The 26,657-nt window shown below is 41.2% G+C and overlaps 1 protein-coding gene across 3 annotated transcripts; it reads left to right on the top strand.

Moving 5' to 3' along the window:
• Positions 1 to 4,372: 4,372 nt before the first annotated feature.
• On the top strand, positions 4,373 to 26,261 carry UPP1 (uridine phosphorylase 1). 3 transcript variants are annotated; one of them, XM_067550420.1, is made up of 8 exons: positions 4,373 to 4,901; positions 8,802 to 8,869; positions 17,647 to 17,764; positions 18,951 to 19,109; positions 20,483 to 20,597; positions 22,485 to 22,694; positions 24,263 to 24,409; positions 25,720 to 26,261. In XM_067550420.1, exons 2-8 carry the CDS (start codon positions 8,817 to 8,819, stop codon positions 25,857 to 25,859), a joined length of 942 nt encoding a protein of 313 aa, XP_067406521.1. In that variant the 5' UTR covers positions 4,373 to 4,901; positions 8,802 to 8,816; the 3' UTR covers positions 25,860 to 26,261. The 3 variants fall into 3 exon arrangements, with proteins under 3 accessions (XP_067406521.1, XP_067406523.1, XP_067406522.1); XM_067550422.1 differs by lacking the exon at positions 18,951 to 19,109; XM_067550421.1 differs by lacking the exons at positions 4,373 to 4,901; positions 8,802 to 8,869 and adding an exon at positions 9,441 to 9,582.
• Positions 26,262 to 26,657: the final 396 nt, after the last annotated feature.

Genomic DNA, 26,657 nt, shown 5'->3' with positions numbered 1-26,657 from the left:
TCCAGTTCAGGTTAAATTTAGGGTTGTCTATAGATGGGACTCAAGTTAGAGGCAGTGCTCAAGTTAACTTTGCAGTGAAGACAATCCCTAAGTTGGGTTGTTTTATTTTGGTGCTGTTTAAGTCCTCTGTTTCAAACAATAAATCATGTCCTGAGGCAAGGAATTTCCTTCCCTTCTCTGGGAGGTAAAACAACCCACTGCTATATAGTTGTTAGTGGTGGAAACCGAATGCATTGTTCACTTGGGTCCTATGGGGTTTACAAATGGAATTAACTGTACTAGGAGGCTGCTTGGCAGTAGCTTATTTCCCATCCACAACTCCGAGGGGGCATATAAGGAAGCTAAGAAGCTCCCACATCTCCAGGATATCTGGCTGAGGGAGGCTGTTGTCTGTCTGATTCCTTAGTCCTGAGTTGTGATATTTACAAAGGCCAATGGTGGTGGCCAATTTCCTGTAGCCTATGTGTACACTGCACCTGGGAGCAAGCCCCCCAGCCAAGTAGATAGACTTGCACTAACAGGGCTCGAGCCAGTATACTAAAAATATTAGAGTGGATGTTATGACCCCCTAGGGTTGAAAGCCCCAGGTCCTTAATGCTATTTTAATGGACTAACTCAAGTCTGATGGTGCAGGTCCATCTACCGGAGTTGGAAGGCTCACTTCCAGGTGCAGTGTCAACATACCATGCTGCGATCTTAGGCGTGCTTGTGACTGACTCCGTTTTTATCAAGACAAAGTCTAGGAAGGAATCACAATGTGGAGACAGCAGGAGCCATCAGAATTTTTTCTTCCCACCCCTGCTGTGCCATCAATTAAAAAGAGAAGTACGTTTAGGGAAATCCTGATTTTCCTGTCTGCAAGAACACAATATTAAAGGAAATTATACTGAAGCAATGCCAATGGTGAGTGAGCAAGAACCATTCAATGAAATAAAATCCATTCTACAAAAATCTTATTTGTAGACAGGCTCAGATACACTCCTCATTGTTCCATTTCCCCAAATATCAAATCTGACATCAATATCATGTGTAATCTATTTATAGATATTTTATGGTGCTCATCACCATAGGGAATTCCTGAATGGTTGTCTAAACATATGCCAGAGAGTTGAAAATCTGGTTGTGTGGTAACATGTAACACAACATTGCTTGGAGATTGAACAATTCATCATTTTACTGATCCCTCCACCCCCCTCCCCCATTTATTTCCAAATTTGATATGTGTCTTTTAAACAACCCACTCTCCTACCATACTTGAGTCATATGAACTAAGATTGCTAGCATTTTAAATAATCTTGGTTCACTTCCTGTGTTACCTATTCGTAACACTTCCTCTTTGTTGCCTGTCTAAACTGGAAGGGAGGTTTAGCTTTTAGATCAGACTTGGTATTACATAACTATATCACTTAATTTGCAATAATAAAGCCTTAACACTTGACCAATTATATAAAAACATCATACTAATGATTTGCCTAAGTCTTATTCTCTATTAATCACACAATACTTGTTGCAGAATAACTAAACAGTATCAAATTCTCTCACTAAGCTACTTCGCTCTTTCAATGTGAAAGGTTCATTAAGTAACATTTATAATTCGTTCAGAAATTCATGGAGAACCACTAATTGGGCTCATGTGGCTTAAGAAAATTTTGGGGCTGGCCTAGGGAAAACATTACTAGGTTTTAGAAGGAATCAACAAAGAGGATAGCTAAACACATGGCTACCATTCGTCTTGCAGAAAGCAAGGGCCAACAACCTTCTAGAACTTTTCTCTTTATTCCCATTTGTTTGGTATTATGGTATCATATATACATGGTTGATAAAATTCTCACACCAAGTGTGCTAACCTCCTAATCATACACATTAGAAAAGCCATTTCACCCATCATCCCTCTGCTAATACAGGATCCCACCTGGCAGTATATCCTGTAGTGACTTGTCTAGTCTACTTTTAAATATAGTTGCGCAACTTTACCTTACTGGGTTACACTTTTGCAATAAAGTTTGCATGTAAATTCCCAGCACACAACCTGCACGTATGAAAACACATACCATGCACATCCTTGTTTCCTACACATAATCTCTTAGGGTCCACTGCAATCTGCAAAACTTTGCCGAACCCTGTAGGCACCTAAACTCACTCACTTCTTAACTTTTAGCCAAGTGGTTAGAGCAGTGTTTCCCAAACAGTGGGTCCCAACCCACCAGTGGGTCACAAGAAGTTTCTAGATGGGTTGTTGGGCTCGACTGACCCATCGTTGGGCCCTGGCCGAGGCAAACATACAATTGTCTCAGCCGGATGCAGATGGACGTCCCTTGGGGTGGGGGATGGGGTGTTGGAGAGTGAGCTAGTCCCAGCACTCACCCCACAGGGTGGGGCCTAGCTCCTTGCTCCAGGCATTGCAACTAGTGCATGGGGTGGAAACGACACTCAGGTTTGGTCCAGCTGCCCCTCTGTCATGAAGGTGGCCAGGCCAAACCTGAGTGGTGCTGTGACCCTGTGCGCTAGATCACAGCACGACTCACTACAACTTGACCTAGCCCCCCCTCTGTCATAATGGAGGGTTGGTCAGACCACACCTGAGTGGTGCTGCAAGGCCATGCACCAGGTCGCAAGGCCTGGAGTGGAGAGCTGGGCCCAGTGTCCCCCAGGACACTCTCTGTGGTACAATGAACAGTCATTGGGCTAGAGAGAGTGAGAATGATTCTGTAATCCAGTAGTTAGGGCACCCAGCTGGGAGGTGGAAGACTCTGTGTCCAGTCCACCAGCTCCAAGGAGTCTTTCATTATTTAGCCACAGTGGAACAATTTCAACTGGAGAAAGTGAGGAAGCCTCACATCAGAATATCCCACAGCTCAGAGGTTGAAGCACTTTCCTAAGAGGTGGGAACCCCTGTTCACATACTTTCTTCTCCTCTGGCACAGAAGGGGGAACTGAACCTGGGTCTCCCCTCTCAGGTGAGTGCGCTCACCATTGGACTCAGCATCATAAGGTCAACATCACAGCCACCTTCTCCTGTTTTGTGTGTAGCAAGCCAGGCTCCTAACTCATTCTCAAAAGAAATACCTTAGGTGTCTAAGTCTCCTGACTCCAGGTGATGGAGTCATGTTTATGACTCGCTAGCAGAGATAGGTGCCTATCTCTGGGAGAGGGGCAGGGCCCTCTGCTCAGCATTTTCCATTGGCTAAATTAGGCAGCTCCCCACCAAGCATGCTGGCTTTTATGGATAGCATTCCTATCGCTCCCCACTGATTGCATAGGGGACCTGAGCACCTAACTCAGGTTTTGAGGACTGCAGTGTTGGTTTTTGTGATTTTTCTAGGTGCCTAAAAGATGCTGTGACCTTCAGTGTTCCACTGTCTAAGTCCCTTTCTGGATCTGAGCCATAATGTTTAGACACATGGTAGCACATAGGCCATCCAATCTAGTTCATATAATGCATGCAAACTCTAGAAAGATGTTGACACATATGCTTAAACTCACTCCAGGCACATGCATGCTGGGTCAGAGCTAGATCCTGTTGAAAAATATTGGTTACATGGCAAATCCCCCACTGACTTCAAAGGGACCTGAATTTGTACTACTGTATACACGTACTGTGTACATTTGCACAGTACACACACATCTACACATTCTGTTAAACATAAAAGGATGCAAAGTTGCTGCAGCTGTGTCAGTCCCAGAATATTAGAGAGACAAGGTGGGTGAGATAATATCTTTTATTGGACCAATAACAGAATAACAGAGGTAGGTCCAATAAAAGGCATTACCTCCCCACCTTGTCTGAAACATAAAAGTAAACACACATCCCTTTGCACACACACACAGACAGACACAGTCGCATACATCCACTTACATCCGCAGGCAAACATGTCCTAATATATTCACAAGGCCCAATACACACAACCTGTGACCTCTGTGGGTCTGTGTGTATTGGGGAACCTCCAGTTTTACACACACAATTACAGACACTTGGAAACCCACCTACTTCCTGTTCCACAATTACACAGTTGACTAGACACCCATCTCATCACACCCAGAACTAAACCCTCCCTAGTCCACACACACACACACACTTTCCCCCGCAGTCACGTGTACAAACATTTTGCTACACACAGAATCTAACACACAAATCTCCTGTTTTACCCCCCCCCCCCATTGTTACGTGCACACACACACACACGCACATCAAGGCCAAACCCCGCACGCACGCACCCCTCGGGCCAGGCTTGCCCCCGCATTGCTCGGCCTGAGTCAGAGAACGGGCCAGCTCATCCCACAGGGCAGGAAGGGAGCCGCCTCTGCCCGGGCCCCGCCGCAGCGCACGGGGACCGTGGGTACAGCCAGCCCAGCGGCGGAGCAAAGCCGACGGAGGGAGAGCGGAGCCCCCAGCCTGTGCCGCCCGCAGAGGCACCGCGGAGCCCATCAGCAGCCGCCGCATCCTTCACCTGCCGCGGGTGAGCGCAGGCAGGGCGCCCCTCTCCCCGGGGCTCAAGCCAGGGACTAGGCAGGCGGCGACGGGGATCCGGCTAGAGCCGCTGCCGCAGCGCTGGGGCGGAGCTCAGTGCCTTTCCCAGGACGGGAGGAGCCCGCGCGGTGCCGGGAAAGAGCACCGAGGGCATGGAGCAAGGTGCTTTCACAGCGCTAGGCTTCCTGGAAACAAAGCGAGGGAGGAGTGGGAAGTATCCGTGCCGTTGCTAAGGCCGTGCTTCTGCACTTCCTCCTGCTGCTCACTGCTCGCCCCTGAGCTTGGTCCAGCAGCGGCGCCCATCTCTGCCCTCCTCTGACACAGACCTGACGCCCCGGTTTCTTCTGCAGCTTGTCAACAGCGCGGGATAGCTTGTGCCATTACAAGTCCATTGAGAGCCACCGCCGGAGTTCAGCTTCTCCTTCCCGGCAAGGTAGGTTACAGCTGCTGCATCTGAAGCCAAAGCAGAGCCCTCCCCTGTAACTGTGCCCAGAATCGAAAAGAAACCTCGCTGTGAAACCATGCCTATAAAACAATACATGGTATTTCTGGTTAAACAGCCCAATAGAAATCCAGTACTGGAACCCCCTTGTGGGAACAGGGATTTCATTTTTTGCCCCTTCCCTTGCTGATGAGAAAAGGAATCTTAAAAGCAACAGCACTGTATTGTTCTTTTATGAAATGCCAGCGTGATTGCTGGTACTGGTAGAGAGGGTTTTATGAGTCATTTGTTTGGCCTGGGAGGTAGTTTTGCTTTGGAGCAAAGTATACCAGTGTTTTACAGTGAGACTAACCCATCAGCTGTGGATTCCTCCTTATACATGTGAAGAAACCCATACTGAACTATCATTATATGAGTGATATATTAGTAGGCATATAACATATGAAGGGAACAGCCATTGGAGAAATGCTATATAATGGAAGCAATCGCTTAAGGATGAGGAAAAATATGCTCACAGGAATTTTAATTTAAAGAAATAACATTGCATACACTGCAAATTGAGGGCCTAACTAACTCCTGTTAATGTCACTAGAGTTTAACAGGAGATGTGTCAGAATCTGAGTATTAGCTTCTACTTTAAAAAAAAATACTAGTAAAACATTAATCAAAGAAAACCACCATAATAATTATGGGCTTTGCGTAGCTGTAAAACATTTATCATCAAGTCTGAACACTGATTAAAAGAGGCAATATACTTCTAGGGTTGAAAGTTGCACCTGTTTTGTACTGTATACTGTGTACCTTCTTCAGAAAACAAGAAGGTCCTAACACATATATAATGTCAATCGTATCACAGACAAGGAAGATTGTTAAAATTGTTTCCATGGCTATCATAAAATGGAAATTTTTCTTTTAGGTAATGTTTTCTATTTTAGTAGATTTTCTTAATCTGTTCATCTAGCTATATATAATGCTGTGATATTGGCCTCCAGGGGAGCCATGCTGAGATAACTTAAACTGCAAAGAATGGGGCAGGCAAAGCCCTGAACACTGGTGGTTTTTCTTCTGTAAGATATACCAAGCCAGCATCAAACAGCTTCTGATGACCTCACTGGTCATTCAGTAGACAAAAACCAGTTTCCCTAAAACTATCCAGCCCTTTGGCTAGCACCCTGACAGCCAAGTCAAATATGATGGGGATTACTGAAAATCTTTATCTATCATATGTAAAAAAGTTCTACCAACCCCAAAGGATCGGATACATTACCAAACAGGTCAATGAATAGTTCAGATCTTACCCAGATACATACTTAAAGCCAGTGCTTATTAACTAAATAATATTTCTTCAAAAAGAAAAGAGAGTAATGGTTAAAAGGTCAGTATACAGATACAGATGAAAATAAAGTTTTTAGGTCAGTAAGTTGCAAAATTCTTAAATTGCAAAGTCTCTTAAATTACCCAAACACCTTGGGAGTCATCAATCCTTGTTTAGAGCTTCTTTATTAGAAATCCAATCCAGAGAAATGAAGACTAAATTAGTCCATGCACAGAGCTTGTTCAAATTCTCCTATGAGAATTATTAGGGTGATTCCAGGATGGTACTGGCATCCCAATCTTGCAATCCAAACTTTCCTTGACAAGTCTGGACATATTTGAGATAAAAAGGATCAGTCCACTAGAATCTTTTATGAATCCATGCAGGCTGACTGATATCTTCTTGAACAATCAATTGGAGATTACTTGTGACCCTGAAGTATCATCTTCTATGTCCTGTGAACACTGGTAACTAGTTACGTTAGCACACGGTAATTGGCCACTTACAACCATTCACAGGTATTACTACTTAAACTTCAAAGATAAATAAAAACAATAGTATTGTTACATTCAAGTTCCATCTAAACGTTAATATGTTCCATTTGAATTCTTAATCAATAGAATAGAAGTATACAGGAAAGCAGTTTATCTACATTGTTAACCTCCAACAAGATATATGTAAACATACTCAAATAACTACCAACAATACACTTGCATATCAAAGCTCTAGTCTAATTGTAAGGAATGATTTTTACTTTCATTGTATTTTCCTATAATATGTCTTTAAAAGTCAGATTTGGCCATACACTTGCAAAGTCGCTTAGTTTTTTCTGGCCTAGTGTCACAAATGCAATAGCATATTAAAGTAAATATTGATTCCAATAGTAAAGAGGATTAAAGATCCAAAATTAAAAACCCTAAAAATAATTTAAGTAGTTTTAAATTTACTTAAAAATCATTTAATCATTCATCACTTTATGCACTAAACAGAATTGAAAGGCTCCTCCATCTGGGATCAAATGTAATATATTAACTGTATATATTAATTATACAGTCTTATTACTGGAAATAATACAGTTCCAGTTCTTTTGTATACTTGGATCAGTACTTGCCTAGGAGCTATAGAATGATTTTATGCAAATGTTAATCCATTTAACAAATTATGCTTTCCCTCTATTAAGTATTTGTAATGATGCCTGATCACATAGGCAAGTCCATGGGATTGGACCACTGTAACTGATGATGAAATTTATCCAGTACTTTTATAGTTCACTGCAGTGTCTGTATACATATTTTATATAGTTTCTTTTGATAAAGCTGAATACCCTAAATTAAAGGAAAAAACCTTCCTCTAAGCTTCAACATATTTCCAATTCTCGGTAACTTGTTATGAGCTGGGTGAAACCTGTTATAAATTGAGTTAAAACCCCACTGAGATTGAGAAGTGTGAATTTAACATAACTGTGAGCATAAGCCCCCACCTAAAACAACCTGCCTAAGAGCTTTAGTCTCATTCTGATTATCGGTAGGATGTGTGTGTATATATAGAGAGATCATACACAAACTAAGGACAGATGACTGTGTGTGGGGTGAGGGGCAGAGCAGACAAGAACAGAGAGAGGGAGAGGCAAGAAAGTCAAGCAGGAACCTCTAAGCATAGTGTGACCCTGGAGAAAAGTTAGAGAGAGCATTTTGGGAATTGCATTGACTCACAAGGCTTGACAGTGTAAGCTAAGAAATTGCTCCTTTTCTTCTTGGTTCCTTCTGTGTTCAGAGACACAGGACTTTGCTCATTCCTTGTAAATAAACAAGACTTCATCAAAGAAAAATACCAGACTCCATCAATTTCTAATTCTAGCTGGAACAGCCCCAGTGCCTCAAACTTTAACTAGCTGTTGGGGTCAAAAAGGGGCAACAAACTTCTCTTTTTCCACATGTAAATATTCAGGCTTCTTTCATCAGATCTTCTCTGTTTCTTTCTCGGAAATAATCTATTTTGTAATTTTGTTGCAAAATCTGACTCTTTCCTTCTATTACAGTCATTAGGTTGAGTATTTCTTTAAGGAAGAGATTTGACTCAACAGCGTCCATATTTCATTTATTTATTTACTTATTTGGGCTCAACAATGATGCAGAACTTCCTTTACGACATTTCATAACTTGTCTTAGTCATACAGCATGTGTCAATTCTATTTTGCATAAGGATGACAAGTGTGTCTTTGTGTAGTTAAAGTTCTGGTGCATTTAATCCACTGGCATCAGCTGTAAAATTGTCCATTTTAATTATAGGTAAATACATATTAAAAAAAAAAATCTAACGGTCAGATGCTCACATAGTTGAAATCTCACCACTTTCGAAGGGATTGTATTATTTGTAGACTTTATCAAATGTTTTCATTGAATTTTTTGTAGTTAAGATTAATGACTATATAGACTAGATGCAACTTCTGTGTTGCAATTAATGAAACTAATTTTAAAATGGGACTACACAGTGTGTAAAACTAAGCACACTCGTAAGTCTTTGCAGGATCAGGGCCTTATTTTGTCATTGAGCTATACATGGTTTTCTTTCTTCAGGTCTAACTGTACAGAATGGCACCTGGTGTCACAGCTGAGAAGAAGACTGAGGATGAACAGTCTTCAAAGTAAGAACAAAACTAATTTCAACATCTAGTTTGAATTTATATAAACTCACCACTTTTAACTCTTCCCAAATATCATGTCATTTATTTCACAGCCTAATTTTTTAAACAGTAAAGCTCTACAGAACATATGTGGACTGTGGCCAGGTCTAAGCTCAAAATTTTCACTGCTATAATAATTGTCACACTGGCTGGATTGGGGGAGGAGGGCATTTATTATATTATTTAACATCAGTATGTCAAAACCATAGTAATTCATGTGAGATATGCCATGCCAAGTACTGTTAGAAAGGCTATAATGTGCTAAGTAAGACGATAATGTTTATATTCATGTGTTATATGTGTAATGGAAGTTATGGATATGTTTGATATATCTGTATTTCAAATTGTGCTGTGTCTGGGTCACACCCCAGACAGGATGGCTGCAGAACAATAGTCTGCTTAATGGCCTATTAAGAGATTCACAGGTGCAAGGGGCTCAGGGGGAGATGCCAGGGATATACCTGATGAGTCACCAGGACTTGCTCATGTGACCCTCGACTCCATTTTGGTTCCTGTGAAATTCCACAAGCAGCATGGCAAGGGCCAGAGGACATAAAAGGCAGATGCTGGGATCATTATGTCTTCAGTTGGGTTCAGCCTTCAGCCACCTATCTACCTCTGGATCAAGTCATCTGCAACTGAAGCTGTGAAACAAAGGACTGAGACTCATCCAGGTACTGGATGTATACCAGAGTGACTATACAAGCCTGCAAACTCCACAGTTTTTCTAGAAACCTGATATATATGGATTTTCAAATCATTTGTATGTATCTGATTGCTTTAACCCTTTAACATTTCTCTTATAGTTTGTTTCTTTCTTTTTATAATAAACCTTTAGTTTTAGTTACTAAAGGTTTGGCTGGCAGCATGGTATTTTGGGTAAGATCTAAACTTATATTGATCTGGTACTGTGGCTGACCCTTTGGGGTCAGGAGAAACCTTTTGGGTAAAGAGCATAGAGTTTTGAGCATAGAGTGGCATAGTCAGCAGGATCCACAGAACCAGAACATCTGGGTTTTGGATCAGAACCTCACGCTATTCTACATTTTAAATTTTGATACTGAGAGTGTTGAAGATTAAAGTTAGTCAGGATGAGCGATTCACAATCAGATAAAGCAATCAAGCTGCAAGCCTTGAGATATAGCCAGCGTCTTCAGCATGAGAGAGAAATGGCAGAACTTTGCTTGTGGGAAAAGCAAAAAACAGCTGAGATAGAATATGAAGCTAAAGAGAAAGCTGAGTGAGCTGAGGAGAGGGCTCATCAAAGGTGGATGGAAAAAGCCAGAATCCAACTCCAGATCCTGGAAAAGAAAAAATATCTGACCTCACCTGGAAGTCCAGCTTCTCTTAACAGCGATTGGGAGAGAATCTTTCCAGTTTATAGCAATTTTGATATGTTTGATACTGATATGGTAAATATATGTAACCAGGTTAATGTCACCCAGTCCCAGAGAGAGTATAAATGTAAATCTTCTGGATTACCTGTAATCAACAGGGAATTTTGTGAAGGATGTGGTGTATGAGTATAAGCAGTTGTCTATGTCTAGACAGCTATGCTGTGACAAAGAAAAGTGTCTCTAGCCTTGGGATTGTGGAAAATAGTGGCTTGACTGTTCAGAAAAGAAGTTTACTGAGGGAGACACTGTCTCCAAGTGCTTATCTGTTGGGGGTAAGGCCTTGCCCATGGAGGGAGTTACCCCAATCTCCAAATGTTTGTCTGGAACAGCCATGAGAGCTGGGACAAAGGGGAGGAAATTTCAAACTGTTTGAATGTTAAGGATAGCAGTTTATCTGCTGAGGGAGAGCTTGTCTCCAGTCTTTTGTCTAAAGAGCAGACAGAGTGTTCCTCTCAGCTTATACTGACTGAGGATGTGCCAGTTGTCTCAGAGTTGGTTCTGGACTTAGCTGAAACCCAGAAAGAGTCTGTTAGGGCTCAGGAAAATGTTTCTTTAGAGCAACCTCTAGCTGAAGAGGGAAAGGACATTCCTGTGGAAAATGGATTGTTGCCTAAAACTACTCCTAAAACTACCTCCTGATATCTCTTGCAAACAGTTTGCTGAAACTGAATGGTGTGGAAGTGAATTGATAAAGTTAGCTCAGGATGAGTCACTGCCTGTAGCAAGCAACAGTTTATATGTCGAGAGACTTGGTTCAGTTTCTAACTGCCAAAGTTTTTCAAATGTGGACGGATTCACTGACTTTTTGTTTTAGAAAGGTCCAGTTTGAATATCTTGGAAAAGGCTCCAGATGGAGTGGAAATTATTCGGAAGCTTAAACAGCCCAGTAACCAACTGGCTGTGCTTGATCAGTATAGTGGGGAGACAATGATGTTTGAACATGACTGTCTTCAGGCTGCTAACTCTGTAGGTGAACAGATAGTGTCTCAGGGTCAGAGGGAAAATTGGGCAGCTGAGGCTACATAGCAGGACAGATGTGAAGTTGATCTCTTGGGAAAAGAGGGGGTGGCAGGCAAATTCTCACCTCTGAATGCTTTGGATATATCTTGTAGACTCTTAGTGGACTCAGGTACATCTGATGCTATGTGGAGTCAGAGATTGGCAATGGAAGAACATCAGAACCCTGTTTATGAAATGCTAGTGAGAATGGTTGATATCTCTTTAAAACCAAGTCCAGACTTGAAATGGATAACAGTTAAAATTTGGAAACTAGTGAACTAGCTAGTGTGTGTCGTAGTGCAAGGTGCCCTGAGGCTGTAGCTTTATCTAATGTTGAGGCTGAGACAGCGGCCACAGCTCTGTTTACTATTTTTAACAGAGACCAATGGTTTGGAATGGTTTGGTAGAGGGATTTAATGGGACATTGAAGGCTATGCTAAAGATGTATGTGGACAGATGCCAGAATGACTGGGATGTCTTGTTGCCTTATTTGCTGTATGTGTACTGGAGTGTACCCCAAGAGTCTACAGGGTTTGCTCCTTTTGAGCTGCTTTATGGGAGGCAGGTCAGGGGACCCCTGGATCTGATTCGTGATTCCTGGGAGGGTAATGTAGAGGTGACAGGAGAAACCTTTTGGGTAAAGAGCATAGAGTTTTAAATAACTGATCTCTTTACTGAACCTAGTGGCTGATTGGGAGCTGGAGACTGAAATGCAGTAAAGGGGGCCGTGTATATTTGTATATTGGCTTCTTGATAACAGGTGTGGGGAATCAGAAGCAGTTTGTGGCTGGTTGGGAAGTCTGGCTTCAGCGTCACCCACTAGTGTTGGAAGAATCTGTTCTCCTTTTGCAGCCTGCCCTGACCTTGGCATTTTCAGGTGGCTATCCTGGGCAGGGAAGGGTCACAGTAATATCAGTTATGTGTGTGATTTTTTTCCCAACATTTTTATACCGGTGAAAGCCTTAGTGTAGACTCAGTTATACTGGCGACAATTTTTTATTTAGTTCAGGGAACTGTTATTAGCTATATCGACAACAACACTCTTGCCGCTATAAGCTGTGTCTACATTGGAAGGGTTTGCCAGAATAGCTATACCAGTGTACCTATAGTGGCAAAAGAAGTGTAGACTAGGCCTGTGCTTGAAATCCTGGCTCAACTGAAGTGAGTGGGAGCTTTCCCATTGATTTGAATGGTGCCAGAATGTCATCCCATGTATTTTGGAATTTTGAATAAATATTTCAATCCACTTATCTCATTCTCACTTTAGATTTATGTTGGTATAAGAAAATGAATGTCAAAGATTAATGGTTAGCACTCAGATATTTTGCTTTACTGAGAAAGCACCCAAAATGTGGTAGGCACTTTATACAGATGCAAGAGCTTGACTTGACTATTGTAAACTCTTGGAACTACTCGTTGTAGTAAAGTTAATCACATACATAAGTGTTGCAAGATCAGAGCCTGAGGCCCTAGGCCTGCAATCAGATCTGCATGGGCAGATCACAGTCCTTGATGTCAGTAGTTGTCTGTGGGTGCAGGGGTCCACCTGTGTACATCAGATTGCAGGATGTGGGCCTAAAAGGGCAAAATGCAGGCAAAGGGAGGGAGGGAAACAATATTAAAGACAATCATGAAGACAATGTTGTTTGAACATGCCTTGTGAGTTGAGTTTGTGTATTACAATTTATTTTATTGTCTTACATTGTGCTTTTATCACAAAGGGGCTGGTATCCAAATAAAAAGAAATTGTCTTCTGCTTGCAAGAACAAACTGCAGAATGATTCTAAATCATATCCTGTTTGAATATCATAATGAATCTCTAGTAAATATCACCATAGTTGAGTAATTGCTCTGTATTATTGGTACATAGAGGTCAAGAGTCTCATATAATCTGGCAAGAGTAGTTCTCAATGATACCGTGGAGTATTAGAGTTGATCTGGGGACACTGATTGTCCAAAGCAACAATCTGCAGGGCCAGCTGGGTCTTTCTGATGATGTCATAGCTGTTCATCAGCACTCCTGGGGCATGACTGCGACCTCATTTCCCTACACCAAGTGTGCTAAATAGGGGGAGGGATTAGTAAGGGAACAAAGGTAAGCAAGTTGGTAACAGTGAGATGTGGGGAAAGAATAGTGCTGAATTGCCCAAAGTGCCAATCTGCTTTTTTAGACACTTTCTCTTGTCAAAGCCAAATAAAAAACTGTTGCTTAATGAACATTTCATTTTTCTAAAAGACACTGAATTGATTATGAATGGGTGACTTGAGTAGGAAGGGTCAGTTTAAAACAGTGGTGAAGGGGTTAAAAAAAAGTGGCTAAACTAACCTAAACTAAACTCCATATTCACCAAATGAGAAATGGGTAACTCCGTTTACCCCTTGGGTTTGCCCTTGACTATACTACTGGTTAAAATTGTTACTTTTCCTCCTTCAGCTCCCTCCCCCAACTTCATAGATCTGCCTTTCTGCCTCTCCATAGAGGATGGGAGGAGAAGAAGGGGACTATATAACCCAGGAAATCTTAGAGAGAAATTGTCAGGAAAAAATTAAACAATTCATATATTCACATTATTAGAGGGAAAATGTTTATAACTTTTCCCTATTTTCTCCAATTCTTTCACTGGGAACTAATTTCCCTAGTGGAAGGATATGTTACATAAACTTCCATAAAATTGATTTGTTGTTTTTTAAAGATGAAACCTAAACATACTAAGCCATATTCTTAACAGAAATGAGCCACTCCAGGGTATGCATTACTGACTGTATGTATACGCAACAGAGACTATACCAACATAGTCCCCTATTATAGACACAGCCTATACTGACTGAAAGTTTTTTTGTCATTGTACGAACACCCACTCCCTGAATAATGGTAGCTAACTCAATAGAAGTATTCTTCTGCCAACACAGCTGTGCCTACACTGGATGTTATGTTGGCATAGCTACATCGTCAGGGATGTGATTTTTTCACAACCCTGACCAAAGTGACTAGGCTGATATAACTTGCAAATGCAGACCAAGCCTAAGCTGTTAGTTCATGATTCTGTGTGCAGAAGGCACTCAGACTTTGGACTCATGTACCACAAAGCACTTTGAGGCATACACCAGATTGTGGCTCATAGTTAGTTTCCAACCTGCTATGGCTGCGCTTTGCAAACTGACTTTTGCCAAGTTTCCATGGCCTAATACAGAAGTTTAATGTATAATTTTGCTCCATCCGCTTTGCTTTCAATTTAATGTGAAGGTGTCACGAAGCGTCAAGAATTTGCTTTTCTCCCATTGCTCTTGGCATATGCCAGTTCCTCAGTCAGGTTTTCTGGAAGCGCCTCCTCTTTTCAGTAACGAGTAAGAGGAAATGTTTCTAGATGAATGGTTTATCAGTATTTATTTGGGTCTTTCCTTCCCTTTCTGTTTTTTTTTTTTTACACTCTTTTCTCTGTTTTCTCTTGTCCTCTCCTCTGTATTTTTCTCCCTATTATGCTGTCTCTGGTTTCCACTTCCTCCCCATTGTCTCTGTCCTCTCCTCCTTTAGATTCTCTTTTGTGTTGTCACCAATCTCGCCACTTCCTGCTCAGATTCTGTCATTGCTCTTCTCCCACTACTGTCTGGGTGCATGGCTCCCGTGGAGCCACTCTGCCTGGGATTCCCACTGTGACTGCCTCTGAAACCTCCTCAAGAAGGTGGGAGGACTGTTCAGAACATAATACAGTCTCATGCCATATAAACTTTGATGCAGTTTCCTCATGTGGTCTGAGGAGGTGATGCACATTGTACCTGCCTGCCGCAGTCCCATCCTCACCCCCTCCCTAGCCATGGCTCCACAACCAGTTTTGCTGCTTAATATTAAATTATTATAGGTGGGATTGGTAACACTGCCTGCTTGACACTTGCCATTATAAGATCCCAATTTCAGATCATTGTAACTGTTTCAAACTTTAACCCTTAGGACTGGAATTTTCCATACAGGCTGACTTTTTTTTTTTTTTTTTTTTTTTAAAGTTCAGCCAAAATGGCACTAGGGAAAAACACACTGGTTTGCAATGTTAACATTCTGCCTACTTCTTGTTTGAGAAGCTCTAGCACCTCCATGCATTGGAGCAGGGACTTGAAATTTGATGGGGGAGGCCATGGTGTCAGGGTCCCCTTTTGCTGGTCCTCTGAAAATGCACCCAAATTTGACCAAGTTGTAAGTCTTTGAAAGATCATAGTTCACATATGCTCAGCAGAGATGTCCTAGAATTTTGCTGCTAAATTCTCCAAAGATTTTGTGCTCACTGAGCATGCTCCATTCTCTCATGGCTCCTACATGTGTCTGGACTGGGCGTGCACCATCCCCACAGGGCTGGGCACCTAAATTGAAAGTAGGGAGCCAGTCTCTCCTATGCTTTCAATGACACCTCAGCCTTCTAACTGTTGTCCAGGCACTGTGAAGGAGGAAGCCACATGACTTGAATGCAGAGGGGTTGAGAGCAGAATCAGGGGCTGGAAGGGGAAGGAAAGGATCTTTGTGGGACTGGTACTAGAGTTAGGTGGAAGAGAGAAAATGTCACTGAGGGTTCTGGGGATGGGGCTGGGGAGGAGAGTGAGGGTGAAGACTGGGACTGGCTGGCAAGGATATTGGGACTGGGAGCTAACTGGGAAAGGAGATGGGGCTGGTTGGACACGGAGACTGGAGTGGGAAATAGTGAGAGAAACAGGATGGGTTGGGGGAAGCAGGTGTTGAAGGGGAGGGAGGAGACTTGAACTGTTTGGACAAGGAAACTGGGACTGGGAATCAGTGCGTGGGAGAATGGGGTCAGAAGGGAGATAGATCGGATGAGGAGCTGGGATGCCAGGGTAGAACTGGGACTGTCTGGGTAAAAAGACTGGGGACAAAGAGTTGGGGTGGGGGAAACTGGGACTGGCTGGACAAGGAGACTGGGAGTTGAGTGTGGAACTGAGATTTGGACAGGGAGCTCTAAGGGGGAGAATAGGACCAGCTGGCCAAGAAGAATGGGACTGGGACAAGGAGCCGGGGTGGGGAAGAGACAGGACTGGGGAGGGAGAGGTTGGAGGGGCCAGGCTTGGAGCTGGATGAGCGGGCAGAGAGAAAGGTCTGTGGCCACTCCAGGGTGCGGAATGTAACCCAAGGTTTCGGAGTCTCACTATTCCTCTGCTGCCAGCAGATATCCGTGAAACCCACTGGAAAAATGTGTGTCTCATTTCACTCAAGTGCTGGTCCACATGGAGTATGACAACCTACTACTGCTATAAAGTTATTCTTAAGTGGCAGGGGTCTGGGTGATGAATCTAAGGATTACAATCTGCTGATGAACCAAGTGGGGTCAATATGATGCCACATGATGGAATTTGTTTTTTTCAGTTTTCTTTTTAAAAAAAGCTAGGAAGTGACACACGCATGCACAAATTACATTAAAAGAACTTTAATAAGGTTGCAAAGTCAAGCATTCAAAAGTTAGACAATGCCAATATTAAGGTTGTCTGTGCAACCCTTCATTCAGCCCCCTTGTGTTTTTGCATGATGATGCAATCTTTAATTGCATGATGATATCGTGTTTTTTGCACAGGACCCCTGCCTCAATGCACAGATTGGCCCTGCTGTGGGGATGAATCAGGATTGTGTAGTTAAGGAGGCTGTTGTCTGTAGGATCCCTGCCTCATTTACTGCAGAAGTTGGAAGGTGTGAGGAGACTGAGACAGGAGGTTGCAGGAAGACAAAGGACGGTCTCATGTTAAGGCAGTTGAATGAAGCTTGGAACAACTAGATTCTACCTCTGCCTCTACCACAAAGTTCCTGTGTGATGTTGGGCAAATCACTTAAATTACACTTTTCCCAGGTGGTCACTAATTGTGTGTTCCTCATTTTCTGGGCACCCAGTATGAGACGCTGGGGTCTGATTTTCAGAAGTGTTGAGCACTCACAGCTACTTTGAAGTCAGTAAGAGATGTTCTTTGAACATATAAAGTGCTACATAATGCTGACATGCTCTGAAAAAATCAGATTCTAGGAGTCTCAAATTTTCCACCCAAAATTAGTTGGACACTTTTGACTTTAATCTCTCTGTGCCTCAGTTCCCATCTGTAAAATGGGGATAATATCACCCTTCATCTCACAGGGGGACTATGAAAATAAATTAAAGTTTGTGAAGCACACAGAACCTATAGTGATGAGCACCACAGAAAAAAGCCCATCAGGAAATTAATAATTCTCTATTTTGAATAAGGTTAATTCTGGCTTTTTCTAACTTTTGAGCATGTAGCTTTTGTAACCTTAATACTGCTCTTTTAACATAGGTTTTTTGAGTTTAATATATATTTTTCACCATCCTACTACCATGACAGAAACAACGTGATTCATCTCTCCAACCCTCACCTTGAGAAAATGAAGGATGATATCCTGTACCATTTTGCTCTTGGGACTGGCACCCATGATTTTCCTGCCTTGTTTGGAGATGTAAAGGTAAGAAACTTGATTTCATTATGGAAGTTTAAATGTTTCAGCAGACTGTGCACCTCCCACTAAAATTTAAATGCGTCCAGGATGAGATTAAAGACAGCAGCATAAATCAGTTTGAGAAATGCCTGGAAAGAAGGTAAAACCTTCTCAGTGGGAATGCTGGCATCCTCATACAATTCTTAGGCTTACAAGGTTGAACAGTGTCCTTTTGTGATTATTGGGCCAAATGCTGCCATCCCTACTTAGGCTTCAGTCAGGCAAATCTCCCTTCTGAGGCCTTATCCTGTTCCCACTGAAGTGGATAGCAGACTTCCACTCATTGCAGTGGGAGCAAGTTCACAGTCTTAGTGTCCGAGTGGACACTATTTTATTTGGGTAAGGACTGAGTGGGTACTGCAGGCTTTGGTCCATATTGCATTTACTGAGAACACTAGCATTTTGTCCTGCTTCTGCATCTACTATGGTAGATTCTTATACAAGGTTTATATGAAGTGATATGAGTTGCCCAATCTATTTAAAAACAAAATCCCCATACCTGAAATAACACTTCTGACGTGACAGAAAGTGCCTTATCTGCAAGCCCTATTTTTAAGGTATATTTTATACATTGTCTTGCTTTTTTAGGACACAATGCTACCAGCAAAGGTTTTAGAGTGCATGTGTCCTGGAAATGGCTTCTATGTGGATAATGGATCAGAAATAAATCTCATGGGCTTAATTAGGTCTGCTGTTTGAACTGTTGGGCTTGGCAATACCATTATTTACCCAATGGGAAGTGCTATCTCGACCTCAGCTCTCTATATGTCAACACAGTTATGGAGCCCTGCCTTCCTTGGCATATTCAGATAATTTCTCCATTACATCCACTCTGCAACTGCTACCTATTATTAAAAACATCCTCAAATGCAAAACACCATTTTAACAGTATGTAGCTCTAGTATGTAGTTCTAAATGTTGTATTATTCTAATGAAATTCCATTGTCAGACAATGACAGAGAATTTCTGGACCATTTTAAGCCTTATTGTCAAGCATTTCTCTTTACATACTTCTACGAGAAGTGGAATAATAAAAAGAATGTAGTTGGAATAATTCTGCATTTTCGTGTTTACCCTGGCCTGTTCTTGAATATGCTGCATCATGTAATCAGCTGCATAACTGTTGTGGTTTGTTGAATTCTGTCCATGCTAGTTTGTATGTGTTGGAGGAAGCCCTTCACGGATGAAAGCTTTTATCACCTACATAGCTGAAGAGCTTGGGCTTAGGAGCCTCAGTGGTGACTATCCTAACATCTGTGCAGGAACTGACCGTTACGCAATGTACAAAGTAGGACCCGTGTTATCAGTCAGTGTAAGTATTAAGCATTAAGGGGGGTGGGGGAGGAATTATATTGGCCAGTGCTTCTAATGAAAAACGACAAGGCCTAGCACTTGACTTTTATTTTGAGTATTCATGAAGTAGAAGAACAGAATGTTTTTCAATATACAGTACAGGTCTACTTCAGTGGTGCAAAGTAGCTGGAAAGCTGGCCCATCCGGCTCCTTGAGAATTCCCCCCATGTAAGGGTAACGACTGAATCATGGAGATGCAATGACTTTATGCCACCTCTCCTTCCAGACCCCAGGGTAGTAAGGCTTTCCAAGGAGAAAGGGGCATGGCTGGGGTGTTTCTATATCCCAGTGATTCCTGACTGCCACAACAACCCTTTGTGATCATGAGCAGATCTGGCCCTATGCAAGCGAGAACACAGAAATGGCTTACACTCAGTGCACCTGGGAAGGGGACAAAGGTGGAACAAGTCCCATTGCAAGTCCATGGGACTTGTGCTGCTAAGTCACATAGGCTATGTCTACACTGCAATAAAAGACCTGTGGCACAGCTGCAACTGGCCTGGGTCAAAGGACTTGGACTTGTGGGGCTGGAGCTGCAGGCCAAAATCTGCAGTGTAGATGTTCAGGCTTTGGCGGAGCATGGGCTCTGAGACCCTGGAAGGCAGGGGAGGGGGTGGGAAGGTCTCAGAGCCTGGGCTGCATGACAAGCCCAAATGACTACAATTTTTAGCCTTGCAGCCCAGGATCTGTGGGCTCGAGTCATCTGACCCAGGCCCTGTGAGCTCGGTGTCATGGGTTTTTATTGCACATACTCATAAGTGGACATGCTCATAAGCACTTTTGAAAACCCACCCCCAGCCCATAGCATCAACTCCTTAACTGTGGCCATATTGTGCTCTCTTCCCCTCAAGGTGTGGATTGTCACATTGCGGTGTAAGTGGGAGCAGATAAATTCAGGCCTGTGATCTTTGTGAATAAACCACAGCCTCTGCCTTTTGTAAGATTTTAGCTCAGCTGGAATCACCCATGTTTCAGGTCATTAAGAACTAGAGTGTCCGTTGCTCTTGGGCTGTATAGAAGCTTTGTGAGGGCATGTAACTGTAAAATGTTAGAGTGGGATTCATGTTTATTGTATAGAGAGTATAACTTTTTAAAAATTAACAACCCATAGTATTTGGGAACATTGGACCTGGTCCAAAGTCCACTGACAGCAAGAGGAGTCTTTCCATTGATTACAATAAACTTCTGCCCTGGCCCGTAGGTTAAGTTTGTACAAAAATACTTTTGCATTAATTTTTCATAGTAATTCAGGGAAGAGATCTGCTCCAACTCCCGACTCTTCTGTTAATAATGTGTATGAATGTTCCATATGACTTTCTGATTTCATTTCAGCATGGGATGGGCATTCCCTCTATTGCAATCATGTTACATGAGCTCGTCAAACTGTTGTACCACTCCAAGTGTTCCAACGTAACCATTATTCGCATTGGCACCTCCGGTGGAATAGGTATTTCCCCTTGCTCTTTCTCTTTTCTTAAAATTAAAACATCTCTGTAGTGAAGGGTTTATAAAACATAGGCATAATAATGATGATATCTAACACTTATTTCATTTTCAGAGGGCTTTACAAATTAATTAATGCTCATGACAGTCTTGTGAATATTTCTTAGGTATATTACCATCCACACTTTACAGATACAGAAGAGGCTAAAAGGTGACTTGCAAAGGAAAATACATTGGATTTGTGTCCTTTTTCCTTCTTTATGATGTATAAAGATGTCCTGAGAGGTTTTTTTTTTTTTAAATATATTGGTTGGTTTTTATATTAACAATTCTGTTCCTGTTTAGCCTAGATGTTTCTCTGATGACTGGAGAGCTAGTGAAATGGTGACAGGAGAGTCAAGGGAGTGCAAGCTGAGCAACTGAAAGGGAGTTTTAATAAGACAGTGTAAAACTTTTTGGCTTGTTTTTGTTAGTATCTATTTGATTCTAATGACTAAATATTTTGAATAAAGGGGGACTATGCTCAAGATTCAGCAATCCCACCTTTTAAATTAAAGTGTCAGGGCTAACATTATATATCTCAGAGAAGTCCTCCAACCAAAGAAGGGAGCACCAAAATTGACATTCCTGTTACTTCTAATATTAAGAAAAGCAGAAGAAACTCCTTTCAAGGATTCTTCAAGGCATCATAAAGAAGTGAAAAAGAATGCAAATCCAATAGTTTTAAAAAAAACAACACCTTTTTAGGGATTTAAGTATCTTAAAGATACTAGTACACGGTCCCAGTGAGTGGATCTCAGTTGTGTTATAGGACATGTGAGTTCCTATCTCACTCCTTAGTTCAGAATTCTGGATCATGAGAGAGAGAGAGCATGGGTGGAGTTTTGGGGGAGCATTGCCCCCCCAAACTTATGATGATTTTTTTAGGACTTATCTTTTGGCAGGGCCTGTGTCTAACTCGGGTGGGCCGAGTGCAGCCAATTTACTGGAGCATTGGGCAGCTTATTCTCGGCTGGTTGCTTCCCGAATTTCCTTCTTCCGGCCACGTGACCAGAAGGAGGAAGTTCAGGAAAGCAACCGGCTGAGAAATTAAGCTGCCTGCTCCAGTTGCCAAAGTAGTTTAAGCAGAGTGTTGGCAGCAGAATAAGCTGCTGCCAATGCTCTACTTAAGGTACCTTGGCAACTGGACCATCGGGCAACTTATTTTCGGCTGGTCACTTCCCGAACTTCCTGCTTCCAGCCACAGGCCCTGTCATGACTGGAAGCAGGAAGTTCAGGAAACCTGACTAGGTAGACATATATATCTAACCTCCCTACCCTTTGCCTCTCCAAATTAAACAGTCAAACTCCACCTATGGGGAGAGAAGGAGAGAGAGGGACAGGGAGAGGGAGAGTGTGGGTGTGTTCAAGTTTTCAGTCATTCATAGCACTCTTATTTTTCCTTAGTCCATTTCCCATCAGATAAAGAATTCTTTGATTTATATAATTTTATAATACAAGGCAATGTGTCCCTCTCCAGATAGGGAAATGTGTTTGAGTGAAGATATCTGCAGCAATCTGGGGAAAAGGTCACTCATGGCCTATATAAAGCATTTCATTGACAGTTTGAATTTGTCAGACCCTTAAGATTACTCTATGGTTCTTTGTATTGTCTTTTATATGAATACCTTTTTAATTGGCAGTATACTCTGTCTGCTCTGTAGAGTTATTTTAAAGCATTTGGAATAATAAACTAAAAACATGCACACAGACCCTGATACTTCTCTCATTGAATTTAGTGGCAACATTCTCATTGATTTCAGTAGGAGAAGGATTGGCCCAGATTGTACCTTATTTACATATGAGCAGAGAGGCTGAACAGCTAACTATATTATATACTTTTTTACTACAGGTCTGGAACCAGGCTCAGTGGTAATAACCAGGCAATCAGTGGATGCCACCTTCAAGCCTCAGTTTGAACAGGTTATTCTGGGAAAGACAGTAATTCGCAGTACTGATCTAGATGACCAACTAGCTAAGGAATTGATGCAGTGCAGTGAGGAGATAAATCAGTTCAACACAGTCATTGGAAACACTATGTGCACTTTGGATTTCTATGAAGGTAAGGCTAGCAATCGAACAATAAAACAAATTAGTAAATAGCAACATATACAAATCAAGATGGACTAGGGGATTAAGGCCTCAATCCAAAAAAGCATTTAAATATGGGTTTAACTTTAATGAGATGAGTAGTCCAATTGATGTCAATGAGACTACAGCTCACATGCTTAAATTTAAGCACTTTGCTGCATTGGGGTGTAATTTTGTGGTGTTTTTTCCCCTGAATGATTATCTAAAAAAATAGTTGACAATGGCTGACAGCTCATAAACTGTATGTCATTTGATTACTGAATTATCAGGGTATTTCTTTTAGTGGAATTTCTATAATCCCCTTCAGTGCTCTATGGAATTTGATAATGAGAGTTATTGGTTGTTTCTTTCTTTTAATTGTTCCTGTTTCTAGAAGAAATTGTCTGTAAGCAGAACTGGGAAGTGTTGCTGATCCATCCCTCATTAATCAGATAACTGGATGGAAGATTTTTGCTTAATTACGTCAGAACATTTTTGCTTAGTTACATCAGTACTCCCAGACTTGAGATAGGCAAACATCAAGGATTTAAATTTGGGTTTGATTTGGATAAGTATCCGAAATTTCAGATGCTTTCCTGAACTTCCCAAGTCTACAAACTGAACTGGAAATTTAATGAGAACAAGCTTACTCCCCAAATATATAGCACTTCTGCCTCTGGTTGTGGCTGGATATACTGCAAGAAGAGTACTGCTTGGAAAACACACAATTGATGGTTCTAGCATTGCTCAAGGCAGATCTCAAACAGAACAATGTCAGTATGTGGCTTTTTTCAAGCAGCATTAGGAAGGATAATGAGTCCATGGTCCCTTTAACAGGTCCTAAAAGCACACCAGCAGGTTTCCTACTGATGTCACCAGCTATACTACAAAACTTGCAAACAGGCAGAGAAACTCAGCTTTGGGAATACAGTTCCTAAAAACAAAAAATATGATAACTAGAGAAATGTTACATTTATTTGGACTGCATACAGTCTAGTACTGCTTAATTTAAAAAAAAAAAATCTATTCCTTTGAGGTTGAAACTCCAAAGAACTGAAATAAGCTAACTCTTCCCTAAAGATAGGCACCAATATTGTCCGATTTTAAGAAATTCTTGAGTGCCCCTTATCTTAAAAAGTCTTGCAAGCCTAAAAAGGGCTGAGATTGTTCCTCCACTCACTGCATCAGAAAGGCATTAGCAGATCTGCGTGCTTTTCTAGGAGACTGTTAAATTCAAACATACTCAATACATCAAACCAGCGGAGAAGAAGTGTCTCAGTTAAAATATGATACTTAATTCATCTGAGGGACTAAATCCTACATTTTCCTGTGTATGAATTTGATAATATAGTTGGTCTTTTCATTTCTAATTACTCTGATCCTAAATTCCTATAATAACTAATAACTTACATTTATATAGTGCCTTTCACGTGAAAACTGATCTTAGTGTAGAGGTAAAAATTGAGAAATTATACAAGAGATTGTAACAATCTTGTGTCCCTTAGATGCTGGAACTTTCATCAGTACAAAAAAAAAAATCTGTATTTATATGCTTTATAGGCCAAGCCCGCCTGGATGGTGCAATCTGCTCATATGCTGAAGAAGAGAAACTGCAGTATTTGAAGGCAGCTTATGATGCTGGAGTCCGAAACATTGAGATGGAATCTTCGGTTTTTGCTGCTATTTGTAATCTTAGTGGTGTCAAAGGTAATTGGATGCATGGCACTTTATTTAGACTGAATCATCTGTGTTGCAGAAAACATACAGTGTACAGAATTTCAAAGCATTAAGTTCATTGCAGTGGAAAATTATAATACTGCACTATTTGCAGATATGATTGTAACAATTTATAGATGCTGTTCTGTTTATTTTAGTATGATTTACTAGAGCTATGCAGGGTGTGTGTGTGTGCCAGGTCTAAGTACACCTCCTCACACTGCTCTTACCCAGTTTAGTCCTGATTAGTAGCTCTTCCAGCTCTTGCCTTGCATTGTGAAGCAACCATTCAAGCACCAAAGTATCCAAAGGAACAAATTTAATTGCCTTAAAGTCAAACAGGAAAATGCAGTTACTTTAATCAGTCAGGTGGCCTCTCTATATATAAAACTATACATGACTTTCTTTAATTGCATATCAAAATGGAATATATATATATGAGAGAGAAATTAGAAATTAGAAAATCTAATTAGAAATTAGATTTGTATTTGCAATTCTGAAACAATTAAGAAGGGTTGTTAGTTGCCTGGTGAATAATGTGGTTCCTAATGACAAAAGTATGCACTCTTGTGAACTTTAGTTATGAGGCAGTTAAAGTTTAGGTAGGTGACCTTAGAAAAGTGAATCAAGTACAACTTTAGAACAGTCATTTTAAGTTATTCTTCACATTTGCTGTATCCATGTTCTAAGCTCACAAAGTCCACCTTTTCTAACTGGTCTGAGATGATGACTTGTTGCGAGCAGCTTATTGCCTCTTTTTCTCCCCATTTTTCCCTCCTGGGGAAGCCCACACTGCACCTGCTGTCTTCATCACTACTGTTACCTACAATAGTTGGATTCAAGCTAGTTCAGGTAGTTTAGCCCATGCACAGCTTTTGCTATGTAAACACACCTTTAGTATCTGATGCAATTTTACCAATCAGCCTCAGACTCCCTGACAGTTGTTGAAAAAAATTCCCTTTCAGAAAAAGGTTCTAATAATGTAATGACCATGAATGTTCTGAATGTGGCCATATGTTGAAGCAACTTTGCTTGTGGCTTGGTAGTTTGCTTAAAATTGTTAGTGATTTTTAAATGGCATCTAAAGTGAAATAGGTACTTAGTCTAGTTAGTATTAGGTGTGATTTCCATTGTGAATTGATCAAACCCATCATTGAAACTGTTAGTTTCTGTGGTTTTATCTCCTCTTGTCTGTTTTGATACCTCAGCAGGGTGTACAAATAGAAGATGCTCTCATGCTTTCTCACTGGAAAAGTTACCTAAATGTCATTTCTAATGAATGCTGTTCCTTTTATCTCTAGCTGCTGTGGTGTGTGTCACACTTCTGAATCGACTCGAAGGGGATCAGATTAGCAGCTCGCACGATGTACTTGTGGAGTATCAGCAGAGACCGCAGAAATTAGTGGGACATTTTATTAAGAAGCGCCTTGGGAAAGTTTGATGTGATTCGGTGGTTATTAGCAGAAGGCTAGTATTTCTTCTGTGTTGAAATGATACTCATAACTATAAATGCCTATAAAAACTCTTTTTTACCTCATGATATCTTACACCAACCAAAATGCATTAAATTTTGTCATTCATAGCAGTGTGTTTCAGTTGCAGAACATACTGAATAATATTAAATGAAGATTTAGCTTATTTGTATTATATCAGAGGATATATTTATGCTTTTCTGTATATTAGAAATTAGTCCTATTGTGCAGGATTAGATTATGGTAACATATAAAAAAAACTTTATTTATTCATTCTAACAAGAAAAACATGTTAAGTATTTGCAGAGTCAAACAATAAAGCTTTCTTTAAAAAAAAGAGTTAAATTCTTCATTGCATCTGAATTCCATGTAAACAATTATCGCCCTCTTTCGTTCTCATTTCACGCAATTGATCTTGCAAAAACCACATGTACTGTAAATCCTTCCTGTGTTCCATATTTAGTAATCTTTGAGTAAACCGCATTATTTTCATAATCAGTAAAAGATTTATGAAATGACCATGCCTGGGACTCAATTTCCAAACCATTCTGAGGTGCCATGTGCCCTCAGCTCCCAACCCATGATTCAACAAAGCCATTAGATTTAACTTTAAGCATGTGCCTAAGTCCATGCCTATTCAGCAAAAGCACTTAATCATGTGTTTAAGTCCTATAGCTTAAAATTATTCATGTGCTTAAATGCTTTGATGATTCAAAGTGACTTCAATGAGAAATGAAGGCACTCACAGGAGACATACAACACGCTCA

This window comes from Emydura macquarii, unplaced genomic scaffold, assembly GCF_026122565.2.
Source record: "Emydura macquarii macquarii isolate MOO-44397 ecotype Brisbane River unplaced genomic scaffold, CSIRO-AGI_Emac_v2 contig_1263, whole genome shotgun sequence".
Lineage (NCBI taxonomy): Eukaryota > Metazoa > Chordata > Testudines > Chelidae > Emydura > Emydura macquarii.
This window is presented reverse-complemented; position numbering and strand designations above follow the sequence as displayed.